Source organism: Nicotiana tomentosiformis, chromosome 12, assembly GCF_000390325.3.
Source record: "Nicotiana tomentosiformis chromosome 12, ASM39032v3, whole genome shotgun sequence".
Taxonomy (NCBI): domain Eukaryota; kingdom Viridiplantae; phylum Streptophyta; class Magnoliopsida; order Solanales; family Solanaceae; genus Nicotiana; species Nicotiana tomentosiformis.
Window position 1 is genome coordinate 90,367,483 of NC_090823.1, and position 13,192 is coordinate 90,380,674.

At 39.0% G+C, this 13,192-nt stretch overlaps 1 protein-coding gene across 1 annotated transcript; it reads left to right on the forward strand.

Annotated features, from left to right (window-relative positions):
• Positions 1-11,573: 11,573 nt before the first annotated feature.
• LOC104109024 (RING-H2 finger protein ATL11-like) lies at positions 11,574-12,979 on the forward strand. Its single transcript, XM_018775183.2, has one exon. It carries the CDS (start codon positions 11,719-11,721, stop codon positions 12,829-12,831), a length of 1,113 nt encoding a protein of 370 aa, XP_018630699.2. The 5' UTR covers positions 11,574-11,718; the 3' UTR covers positions 12,832-12,979.
• The last annotated feature ends 213 nt before the right edge of the window (positions 12,980-13,192 follow it).

The window sequence follows — 13,192 nt, forward strand, 5'->3', positions numbered from 1 at the left end:
CTCAGCTCTTTTCCATTCTGCCATACCGTATGGCCCCGCCAGAGTTGAAAGAATTGAAGGAACAGTTGCAAGATTTGCTTGATAAGGGCTTCATTAGACCTAGTATCTTGTCCTGGGTGCACCTATGTTGTTTGTGAAGAAGAAAGATGGATCGATAAGGATGCACATAGATTATCGGCAGTTGAACAAAGTCACCATCAAGAATAAGTATCCATTGCCGAGGATTGATGACTTATTTGATCAGCTTCAGGGTGCCAAGGTGTTTTCGAAGATTTATTTGAGATCTGATTACCCTCAGTTGAGGATTAGGGCATCCGATGTCCCTAAGACATCTTTCCGTACTCGGTACGGGCATTATGAGTTTCTAGTGATGCCTTTTGGGTTGACAAATGCCCTAGTAGCATTCATGGATTTGATAAACCGAGTGTTCAAACCTTATTTGGAATCCTTTGTGATTGTGTTTATTGACGATATCTTGATCTACTCCCGCAGTCGAGAGGAGCATGAGTAGCATCTTAGGATTGTTCTTCAGACTCTGAGAGATAGCCAATTATATGCTAAATTTTTGAAGTGCAAGTTTTGGTTGGGTTCAGTCGCTTTCTTGGGCCACATTGTATCAGTAGAGGGAATTCAGGTAAATCCTAAGAAGATTGAGGCAATCTAAAACTGGCCTAGACCCACTTCAGCCACGGAGATCAGAAGATTCTTGGGTTTGGCGGGCTACTACCGTTGATTTGTGGAGAGATTTTCATCTATAGCAACCCCGTTGACCAGGTTGACCCAGAAGGGTACCCCGTTCAGATGGTCAGACAAGTGTGAGGCAAGCTTTCATAAGCTCAAGACAGCTTTGACTACAACGCTGGTGTTGGTGTTGCCCACAGGTTCGGGATGGTATATAGTTGGCAGCCATTGTTCATGCACTGATGATTTGGAGGCACTATCTTTATGGCGTGTCTTGTAAGGTTTTCATGGATCATCAGAGCCTTCAGAATTTGTTCAAGCGAAAGGATCTTAATTTGAGGCAGAGGAGGTGGTTGGAGCTATTGAAAGACTATAACATCACCATCTTGTATCATCCCGGGAAGGCTAATGTGGTGGCCGGCGCATTGAGTAGGAAGGCAGCGAGTATGGGCAGCCTTGCGTTCATTCCAGTCGGTGAGAGGCCGCTTGTATCAGATGTTCAGACATTGGCCAACCAGTTTGTGAGGTTGGATATTTCAGATCCCAGCTGTATTCTAGCTTGTACAGTCGCTCGGTCTTCATTGTTTGAGCGTATTAGAGATCGGCAGTATGACGACCCTCATTTGTTGGTCCTTAGGGACATAGTGTGGCACGACAGTGCTAAGCAGGTTACTGTTGGAGATGACGGAGTCCTGAGGATGTAGGGTCGTGTTTGTGTGCCTAATGTGGATGGACTTCATGAGTTGATTCTTGAAGAGGCCCACAGTTCCCGATATTCTACTCATTCGGGCGCCGCCAAGATGTATTAGGACTTGCGGGAACATTATTGGTGGAGGAGGATAAAGAAGGATATAGTTGCTTATGTAGCTCGGTGTCTGAATTGTCAGCAAGTAAAGTATGAGCATCAGATACATGGTGGTTTACTTCAGCAGCTAGAGATTCCTGAGTGGAAGTGGGAGTGTATCACTATGGATTTCATTGTTAGACTCCCACGGACTCAGAGAAAGTTCGATGTCGTTAGGGTCATTGTGGACAGGCTGACTAAGTTAGCGCATTTCATTCATATGGTAGTTACCTATTCTTCAAAGTAGTTGGCAGAGATTTATATCTGCGAGATCGTCCATATTCACGGTGTGCCTCTGTCTATCATTTCTGATTGAGGTACGCAGTTCACCTCTCACTTCTGGAGGGCACTACAGCGTGAGTTGGGCATACGGGTTGAGTTGAGCACAGTATTTCATCCTCAGACGGACAGACAATCCGACTGCACTATTAATATCTTGGAAGATATGCTTCGCGCACGTGTTATAGACTTCGGAGGATCGTGGGATCAGTTTTTGCCCCTTGCAGAGTTCGCCTACAACAGCAGCTACCAGTCAAGCATTCAGATGGCTCCCTATGAGGCATTATACGGTAGGCGGTGCTGGTCGCCAGTTGGGTGATTCGAGCTGGGGGAGGCTCGGTTGCTGGGTACAGATCTAGTACATGATACCTTGAATAAGGTCAAGATTATTCAGGATCGACTTTGCATAGCTTAGTCCATGCATAAGAGTTATGCCGACTGTAGAGTTAGTTATGTTGCATTCATGTTCGGGGAGAGGGTGTTGCTCCGGATATCACCCATGAAGGGTGTCATGAGGTTCGGAAAGAAGGACAAGTTAAGACCTAGGTATATCGGGCCCTTTGAGATTCTAGAGAGAGTGGGAGAGGTGTCTTACAGGCTTGCGTTTCCACCGGGGTTATCAACAATTCATCCGGTGTTCCACGTGTCTATGCTCCGGAAGTATCACGACGATCCATCCAATGTATTAGATTTTAGCTTTGTCCAGTTAGACAAGGATTTGACTTACGAGGAGGAGCCAGTGGCTATTCTAGCCCGACAGATTCGTCAGTTGAGGTCAAAAAGTTATCCTTCAGTCCGAGTGCAGTGGAGGGGTCAGCCTGTCGACGCAGCTACTTGGGAGTCCGAGTCAGATATGCGGTGTAGATATCCACACCTTTTCACCAGTTCAGGTACTTTTCTATGTTCATTCGAGGACGAAGGGTTGTTTTAGAGGTGGAGAATGTGATGACTCGATAGGTCATCTCATGTTTTGAAACCTAATTCTGTGAATCGAAGCCTTAAAAATCATGTTTTAGCCTTCCTCGATTTGTGTGCACAGTCCGGGTATTTTTTTGAAAAGCTTTTATGTTCAAAACTAAGAAAATTAAGAATATTTGCCTAAAAACTTCATTGAGTTGACTTCGGTCAATATTTTTAGTAAACGGACTTGAATTCATGTTTTGACAGTCCCGATGGGGTCGTACAGTGATTTGGGACTTGGGCGTATGCCCGGAATCGAATTCGGAAGTCCCTAGCCTGAGATATCGGATTTGTCAAAATTTGAAAGTTGAAAGCTTAATGAATTTGAATTATTTGACCAAAGTTTGACTTTTTGGATAACGGGTCCGTATTTTGGTTTCGGAATCTGGTATAGGTCCAATATCATATTTATGACTTGTTTGTGAAATTTGATGAAAAATAGAGTTGGTTTGACGTGATTCGGACGTCCGGTTGTGAAAATAGAAGTTTCAAAATTTTTTTGAAAATTTCATTTGATTTGGTGTTCAATTCATAGTTCTAGATGTTATTTTGGCGATATGATCGCGCGAGCAAGTTCGTATGATATTTTTAGACTTGTGTGCATAGTTGGTTTGGAGCCCCGAGGGCTCGGGTTAGTTTCAGATATGCTACGGAGTGAATTTGGACTTAGAACATTGCTGGTGTGCTTCAGTTCTTGTTGCACGCCTCAGATCGCGCAAATACGAGATCAAGCTTCACATTTGCGACTACTGTTGAGTTTGCATTTGCGATCTACTCATCGCATTTTCGAAGAGTAGCTAGGGAGGCCAGAGTTCGCATTTGCGAACAATTTCTCGCAATTGCGATGGGAGCTGGGAGGGGGTACTTTTCGCATTTGTGATCACTGGGTCGCATTTGCGATCTAGCCTGAGTTCGCATTTGCGAACTATCCTTCGCATTTGCGAAGAATGAAGAAGTGTGATGTTTCTCGCATTTGCGATGGAATCTTCACATTTGCGGGCTTCGCATTTGTGAAGCCCAAGTCGCAAATGCGACATCTGTAGTTGAAGAAATAGGACTTAGATGAGATTTTTGGTTCATTTCTCAGATTTTCAATAGAGGCAATTTTTCCAAGACTTCTTCTTCCCTAAATCGTTGGTAAGTGATTCTAACCTATCTTCTTTCAATCTTTCACTACTTTTCCTAAAATTTCAACCTAAAATCTAAGGTTTTTCATGGTGGAATTGGGGGTTTTTGGGTAGAAACTAGGAATTTGGTAAATTGGGGATTTAGACCTCAAATTGAGGTCGGATTCCAAAATAAATTACATAACCGGGCTCGGGGTGAATGGGTAATCGGGTTTTGTACGAATTTCGGGTTTGGACCAAGCGGGTGTTGACATTTGTTGACTTTTTTAAAAATGGCCTAAATTGAATTCTTGCAATCGTAGGGTAGTTCCTAAGGCTTAATTCGAATTGTTTGGTTGGTAATTTGCTAGATTCTATTGGTCCGGAGGCTTGTTTGAGGGGCAAGGCTGTGGTTGAGCAGTGAGTAATCTTTGGAGCAAGGTAAGTATTGTGTCTAACCTTGATTTGAAGGAATTAGGAACCCTCGACCTATTTGCTATATGAAATTCATGTGTGCGGCATATATGTGAGGTGACGAGTACTTATGCGCCGCTCAATTATCTCTTTTTCCCTGTTTTTCCGTTTTTCTCATATTATCTCTTTCCCTGTCTTTATTGCTACATGCTCTAATTGTATTCTCATGCCTAATTGCTACTTGTTAGACATTGTTTCCCTATGTTAATGATATTAGTTCTTCCATAGTATCATTATCTCCTATTAATTGCTTAAGCTGGTTTATCGATACCTTTTTGTCGTATATTCTGAATTGGTCTCACTGTGTAGTATTATTTATGTGAACTTCCATGGTGTACAAGCTTCCTATTTGTTTCGGTTTGAAGTTTAAGTATTGTGAAGGGTTATGTGATTTGAATTGTGAAATTTCTGTACATACTAAGTAATTAATAATGATATGGTGGGATCCGGTTGCACGCCGCAACAGGTGGAATAAAGGTGATATATTGAAAAAAAATGGTTAATTGATACTGTACGGTGGGAACGGGTTGCACGCCGCAACGAGTGTACTAAAGGTGGATTGTTTGGTGGAATAAGGGTGAACTATGATTGTGTTTTTGTGACATGGTGGGATCGGGTTGTACGCCGCAACACTTTCATTTATATTTTGTTGTTTATGCTATTATGAGGAAATAAGGGAGGAATATGAGATGTACGGTAGGATCGGGTTGCACGCCGCAACAACCTATGTGTTTATGTTTTCCCTGAACTGTGTTAGCTTTACGGTATTCTTTATTGCACTTAAGGATTGGTAATATTTGAACGTTGTTGACTTACTTCTGAGAGTTGTAGTTATTTCTTATAGATTACTGCTTTATCATATTCTGTCTTCCTTTTCTTCTTTTATCATATATATTGTGTACAAGTTGTTGCGTGAGTGACCCGTCGTAACCTCGTCACTACTTCATCGAGGTTAGGCTCGGCACTTACCATTACATCAGCTCGGTTATACTGATACTGTACCCTGCACTTCCTATGCAGATTTTGGTGCTGGTCCGAGCTGATCGTGAGGTTGGCTGCAGGATTCATCTGATAAGAGACCCAAGGTAGATTTGCCGACGTCCGCAGACCCTGACGTCCCCTTCTATACATTACACTTTATTGTTTCTTCCATTTCGAAAAAAGTTGTATTTCTTTCAGACATTTACTTATAGTGAAATCTTAGAAGTTCGTAAATTGTGACTCCAGATCTGGGTAGTAGCATATATATTGAGGTTGTTATATATAATTCTACACTCATTTTAACTCGTTATAGCTTATTTGTTGTTAATTACTGAAATGTAAGGGAATTGGCTTAATAATTCTCTAACATTGGCTTGCCTAGCAAGTGAAATATTAGGCGTCATCACGGTCCCGACGGTGGGAATTCCAGGTCGTGACAAGGGGTCGAAAAGCGCGAATCAACATCCTCTACTATCTCCATTTCACCCCAAAGTGCTTGGACCTCACTTGCTGTCGGGTTTTGAAGCTCTCCCGATTGAGCTTATGAAGATCTTTTTCTCCTTTGAAGGGAAGCCTTTTCATCACTAGCTTCCCCTTCATCTTCAATGACTACTGTGACCATGGCCGGCTCGGTCATGGCCTTCTTTATTTTCTTATTTTGAGTCTTAGCTGAAGAAGAACGTTGCCATTTTGGTTGCTTGTTCTCTCGGCAGGGACTCCTAGAGGAAGCACCTTCACCGAAAGTAGATCCGCGGGCACTGCTCCGAGCAAGGGCACTTTGTAGCACCCTCCTGGCCTCCTCAGGTTCAGTTAAAATGTCGACCTCGGGGTAGGTGACAGAGCGCTGCGAAAGTCCTGAATCGAGTAAAAGAGAAAATAGAGTCAGCAGCTTTTTAATAAAGTTACCTATGTTCGTGAAAATGTAAAAGGGAAAAAGGGACTCGGTTTACCATGTTTCATGGCCTTCCACCCATATTTGAGGGCAATTTCCTTCAATCGGCGGGATTCTGTGTTGTAATTTCTAGAATCTTCTGAACCTACTAGTCCAGCCCTTGAACCCATGGTGGTATCCGCCGGGAAATATAGACAAAAGAAATGAGGAGGATAAACAATAACGAAAAATAATTTTTTCAAGAAGGAGGGAAACAAATCGGAAACTTATGAAAACGCTTCCACGACTCAGGAAAAGGCAAAGATGTGGCCGAGATGATGTCCCTGGTGGCAATGATGACAAACCGCTCCATCCACCCGCGATCATTGTCATTATCTACGTTGGTGAGGATAGCGTGGTGGCCATGTTTGCTGAAATTTATTACTTCCCCACGAAAAATTTTGGAGGAATAGAGACTTATCATGTGTTCCAGGGTTAGGGTTTTCCATGTCTCCAGGCACAACTGGCATAGGCAAGCCCATGTTCGCCATATAGATGGGCCTACTTGTGCCAATAAGACCTGGTACTGGTGGCAAAACTCCAAAATCATGGGGTCGAGCCCTGCACTCGTCCCTAAATAATGGACCCAAGGTAAAAGGATACGTATAGACATACGTAAAACCTTTCTTGGTGAAGGTAACCCGTTCTATCATATCCGTAGCAAGGATGTTAAGGTCTGGGCAGTTGCATTCCTCCTTCACAGCAGAAATATTGGAAGGGAGAATAGATAAGAGGTACCTGCTAACGACCCAAGTTTGTGAAGAGGCGGGCGGTAGCTTCTCCTGGAAGTCATTGGTGGTACTCAGCTGTTTGGGTATGATGGTTTTTACAGTGGGAGGCTAGGAATCAACATCAACTTCTTTGTCTTTGTTCTCTTCGGGCCTCCACCGAAGAGAAGATCAGAGTTTCTAAAAGATTTAGTCTAAGAAGTCATGGTAGTAAAAAGGTAGTAAAGTTTTTAGAAAAAGTTAGAAAAGATAAAAGTTTTCTAAGTAGGAGGAGGTTGAGTGTAGAGAAAATGATGAACTTATGAAAATTTTTGAAGTGAAAGAGGTAAAATGATGAGTATAAGTAAAGATATAGACGGCAAAAATCGTGGTCATAATTATCTCGAGAATCGGCGAAAATATTTCTGAATCGTGAGGCAACACGTGTTCGGGTATTAAATGTGAGAAGTCATGCATCCTTTCAAGCATTAGTGACTGTTCAGAAGATTTCCCGCAAAGAAAGGGATCTTCACCAACTTCCCAGTGATACAAAGATATGTCGCCGGAAAGCAGGGGGACTATCTGTATAAGATAAAATTAGTCCGTAATAAATGGTCGAATGATACCATGCCACGTGGAACCGAAGACAGGTAAAAGATGAGTCAAGTAACTACAAGTACCGGGAACAACATCTGCAGTTGGTGTCGGATATACACCAAAGCAAATCTAGTCAACGGGAGCAGTTCGAATGTTTGCCATCAGATAGAATTCAATGAAGAATATTTTCTAACATTAAATGGGCAGCCGTTACATAGAATATTTGCATTCATGTCCTGCCATTACATATTCATCAATAACTCCTTTATTGTCATTTTAAGTGGGGCTTGATCTTAGGATCTTGTTTTCCTAGGTATAACTATAAATAGCAGGCTCAATAGTCATTGTAAGACACAAAAGTTTTGGCAAAACTTATGTTGTATTCCACTTTCACTCTCAATTAAAACAACTTTATTCTCTCTTTTATTTTGTTCTCATTTCTATCCTCGGAGATACTCACTATTAGAAATCAAGGAAAGACCGACCAAGCCATACTGACCAACGTTGGTCGATCAACAAAAGCGACCAAAAAACAGTCCAAAATGGACGGAAACTACAAAAACAAATTATATTTTTTTAAAATTACATACCGACCAACTTTGGTCGGTATATTGGTCAAAATTTGACCGCGGTGTTCTGACTTGCTTAGTCAAAGTAACGTTTTTATTACTGACCAATATTGGTCGGTAATGTAGACCCATATTTTTAAATTTTAATAATTATATTATTATTTAAAAGATTTTATAATATTTATAGAATTTATAGTTAAGTTTACCGATCAAAGTCGGTCAGTTATTGCAGGGGAAGATTTTACCGACCAACTCTGGTTGGTATATGTAATTTTCTGGAAAATAACCGACCAAAGTTGGTCGGTTATTAGGTTAAACATGGTCAAACTTTTGAATCACATTAATATTTACTATCTAAATAATATAAATGTAATCCGTTAACACTTTATTTTGTAATACAAATAATGAATACACTAACATATACTATAACAAGCTATATATAGTTAATTAAGTAGTACAATGAAGTGTGTGTGTGTGTGTATATATATATATATATATATATATATATATATATATATATATATATATATATATATATAGGCATATCCGCATATATATAAGAACAGGAAGCGCTAGGGCCACAAGACCGGGTTCGGATAGACTTGTGAAGAAGCAATAATCTAATTAGTATATATAATTGATCATCATCAAATATATCTATTTGTAAATTGATTCATCGACTTAAAACTTACTTAGATGTATCGATGAATATTAAAAATAAAACGTTTTGACCTATATCGATGAATATTAAAAACAAAACGTCTCTACCTATATCGATTAATCTATGTCATGTATTATTAGTGATGAATGAATGAAATATAAAAGAATTAACTAAACATCTTTGACATGTATATATGGATCACAAATTAAAGAAACGAAATAAGTTATTAGCATTAAGTAAACGAGTTAATAGGTCAAACATGGTCAAACTTTTGAATCACATTAATATTTACTATCTAAATAATATAAATGTAATCCGTTAACACTTTATTTTGTAATACAAATAATAAATACACTAACATATACTATAACATGCTATATATAGTTAAAGTAGTACAACGAAGTATGTATATATATAAGAACATGAAGCGCTAGGGCCACAGGGTTGCTCAATTCCTTTGTATGCAAAGCTCAGATCAGAACTCTCCTTTCTACTGGAGCTTTTCCGTTGCCCCAATCTCATGAGTCATCGCCAGAGGCTCGACCTCCACGTGATCGTTCCTCCCGTCCTCCTCGTGATCGTTCCTCTCGTCCTCCTCGTGATCGTTCTTCCCGTCCTCCACAAGACCGTACTCTCTATACCGTCTTTTAGATAAAAGTTTATCAGACGGTGATGATGTTGTAGAAAGCACCCATTGACCAATACTTTGATATACTTTGAACTGGACTAATAGAACTAGTTTTGAATTAGATTAAACAATGTTGAACTTGTTGTAATTAGTTTTTGCTTGGTTTTGGATTGTAATATTCAATTGAACTTTAATTTGTTAGTTTTAAAGTATTAATTGGATGTTTGGTTGTTATTGTTGTTGGATATTTGGTTGGATTTTTGGTAAATTAGGGATTGTATGTGGTGAATTGGTGGTTATTAGATGTGAATTGGGGGTATTGGTATGCTGTTTTTATTTGGCAGGTGGTGGAGCTACCAAAACACGCATTTTCTGCCAAAATTAAACCCAGAAAACCGACCAACTTTGGTCAATAACTAAAAAAAAAATTAAATTGCACATTACCGATCAATGTTGGTCGGTTAATGTACAATAAATTTCCAAAAATTCAACATTACCCACCAAATTTGGTAGTTTTACTGCCTGCCCTGTCCAATTTACCGACCAATTTATGTCGGTATTTTTAAATTTTAATTATTTATAAAAATATATATTTTTCAGTACCGACTAAAGTTGGTTTGTATTTTTAAATTTTAATTATTTATAAAAAATATATATTTTCTAATACCGACCAAAATTGGTCGGTAGGCAAAATTAATAAATTTAATACACATACCAAGTTTGGTCAGTAAAATTAAATTATTAAAATAATATTCCGACCAATTTTGATCGGTATGTCACTTAAATTGTCAGATGGTAGTGTATGGCATACCGACCAATGTTGGTCGGTAATTTTCGACCAATGTTGGTCGGTAATTTCCGACCAACTTTGGTCGGTATACCATTCCGACCTTCAAAATACCGTCCACACATGAATGGTCGCGTTTTGGACGGTTATTGGCCATTACCGGCCAACTTTGGCCGATTGTTTTGGACGGATTTTTCCTGATTTCTAGTAGTGGCTGTTCTCGAAGCCAGGCTTGTCACATTCTTCAATTTTAATTGCTAAGTCTTATTTTTAATCTTATTTATTTACCATTTTTGGATCAAATCAGTTCGTTTGTCTATAAATCACGTAACAAATTCAACTGTGCGTTTTACGGGTAAACAGTGGATTAACACAAATGCTTTGGAGACTGGATAGGTTTATCAAAGATTAAGTACATAGAAAAATTAATTTTGTAAGGAGTTAATTTGTGTCTAGAGCAGAAAATGGACCAGTAATACCAGTTCAGCTGTTACTCAAAGATAAGCTTCTGAATCTTTTGCCACGAGTGGGATGCCATGAACATCTCGCGACTGAATTTGAAACAGCTGAAAGTAGTTGAAGGACCATGTTAAAGAATAAAAATAAGAAGACTTTATGTTTGCGTAAAAGATGGGACATATTTATTTCTTTAATTTTGCTATTCCATGATCATCAATTAGGTTCTTCAAAAGATTCACGACCTCTTAAGACATGACGAAGGTCAAAAGCTATTAAAGATGAAGAGTTTGAATTTTAAGATTTTTTTTTAAAGTTCCAATTAAATATTATTCCTAACATTTTGGTATCCTTTCTTGGGGATTGGAGGTAAGAAGTCAACGGCGACACCCTTCCTTTCAGTGGGTTTAAAGAGAGCAAGGAACCACGACATCACTCTTTAACTACTGAATAACTTTAGCTTTTATTTTATAATCAATTGAATTTTATATTTTTATAACCATATAAATATCATAACATTATATAAATATCATAACATTTCGAAAAGCACAAATTTCAATTTTATTTTTTAAAAAATTGATATTTAATCAAACTAGCTAACATGAATTAAAATAGAGGGACTAACATTTTCTAAGAAATTTGCAGAGGGGGCCGGCTATTTTGTGTCTTGAATATTCCTCCTCTCCATTGACAATTGATAGTTCGGTCCATGTCTTCTCCTCTCTAAACACAATTTTAAGCCAGGAAGAAAGATATTATAACTCCTTTCAAAATTTATTTTTTTAAGTACCTAACCTTTAAATACCTATTAACTACTCTCAAAAGTCAAAACATTATTGATTATTCTCGTGCTGGCCACTTAATCTTAATATACGTCAACAGCTTCTTCTCCTTTAATTTGCGGCAGGCCACTCCAACACTATAAATATATCCAAAAGAAACATATCCATTATATCCACCTTTTGCCTTTACTACTAACCATCTCCTCTGCTTTTCACACTACAAGTTAACGCTACCGGAGTTCAGATTAATAGTACTACTTCACTTTTTGAGGAAAATGAAGCATAAAAGAAATAACATCTTTGGTTTCTTCTTGTGTTTGCTTTACGCTATGGCCAAAACTGGCAGAGTCTCAGCGACAACATCATCTTCGGCGTTGGAGTACTCAAGTGTTAAAATCAGCCCAGCGTTAGCGATAGTACTCGCTTGTCTCGTATTATTCGTGGTTGCATTTTTCATCACATTATATATACGTCACATGAACCCCGACGAATCAATGGGTTCTTACTTCTTCCGTCATCGACCTGTTTCCCGTGGGGTTGAGCCTAATATCATCGAAACTTTGCCGGTATTTGTGTACTCCGATGTCAAAACCCTAAAGATAGGCAAATCTATCCTAGAATGTGCTGTTTGCTTAAACGAGTTCGAAGATGAAGAAACTCTTCGCCTTCTTCCGAATTGTTGCCACGTGTTCCATCCTGAGTGTATTGATGCTTGGCTTGCCTTTCGTACCACTTGCCCAGTTTGCCGTGCAAATCTCAAAACAAAACCTTCTGGTAAACTGCAAGAAACAATTCAGCAATCTGAGAATGTCAGCTCAGTTTCATCACCAGAAACAAATGATACAGTAATAGATATTCACGTGACCGTTGATCCACAACAAGTGATGAACCAGCAGTCTTCTCAAACACCTGTTCATATTTGTTCAACAAAATCTACACCACGAAATAAAACACCCAACTTCGCCCGCCTTGCACCCAAATCAACGCCGAGAAGGCCAAAGATTTTTGGGATGTTCAGTCGATCTCACTCGACGGGTCACTCGTTGATTCAACCTGGTGAGAATTGCGAGAGGTTTACTCTAAGGTTACCTGATGATGTACGTAAAAGATTGATAGACTTAAGTTCTAATATGCCGTTTTCTCCAGAGAGAAGTTCAACCAAGGGGTACCGGTTCGAACCGGTGGATGGCCGGTTAAGCAAGTTCCGGTTTCCACCGACCTCGCCTGTGTTTAATAAACCCAGTCCGCCAAAGGAGGAGAATGGTGAGAAAAAGCCGAAGAGTTTGCTGAAGTCCGTTAAGTCGCCGTTAAGTTTGTTTTGCAGGACGGAAAAGGATGACACAGGAGAAAGATCTTTTACTTATTTAAGATCAAGTACTTCAAGTTAGATAATTTTGTATATTCATCCCCTTTTCTTTATATGGATCTCGTGGCCTAAGGCGAAACTATATTGAGAGACTCTTAAATTCATTCTATAAAATATTTACACCAACAACAAAATTTATATTTTAAATAACAAATTAATCATTTAAGACAAAAAAAATCAAAAACAAAAATTAGGAAGAAAATCACAAAAAATAAAGTGGTGGACTATCGGTATTGTGGTCCAGAATTCAAAGTGAAAGTTTTGATTTGACTATCATCACAAAAAGAAAAAGAAATAAACGTACATAACGAAATAGCTTAAGTTTTGAGTATTGATAGTGTCAAAAATATTTACTCCTTCTGATCAATTTAAACGATAATTGT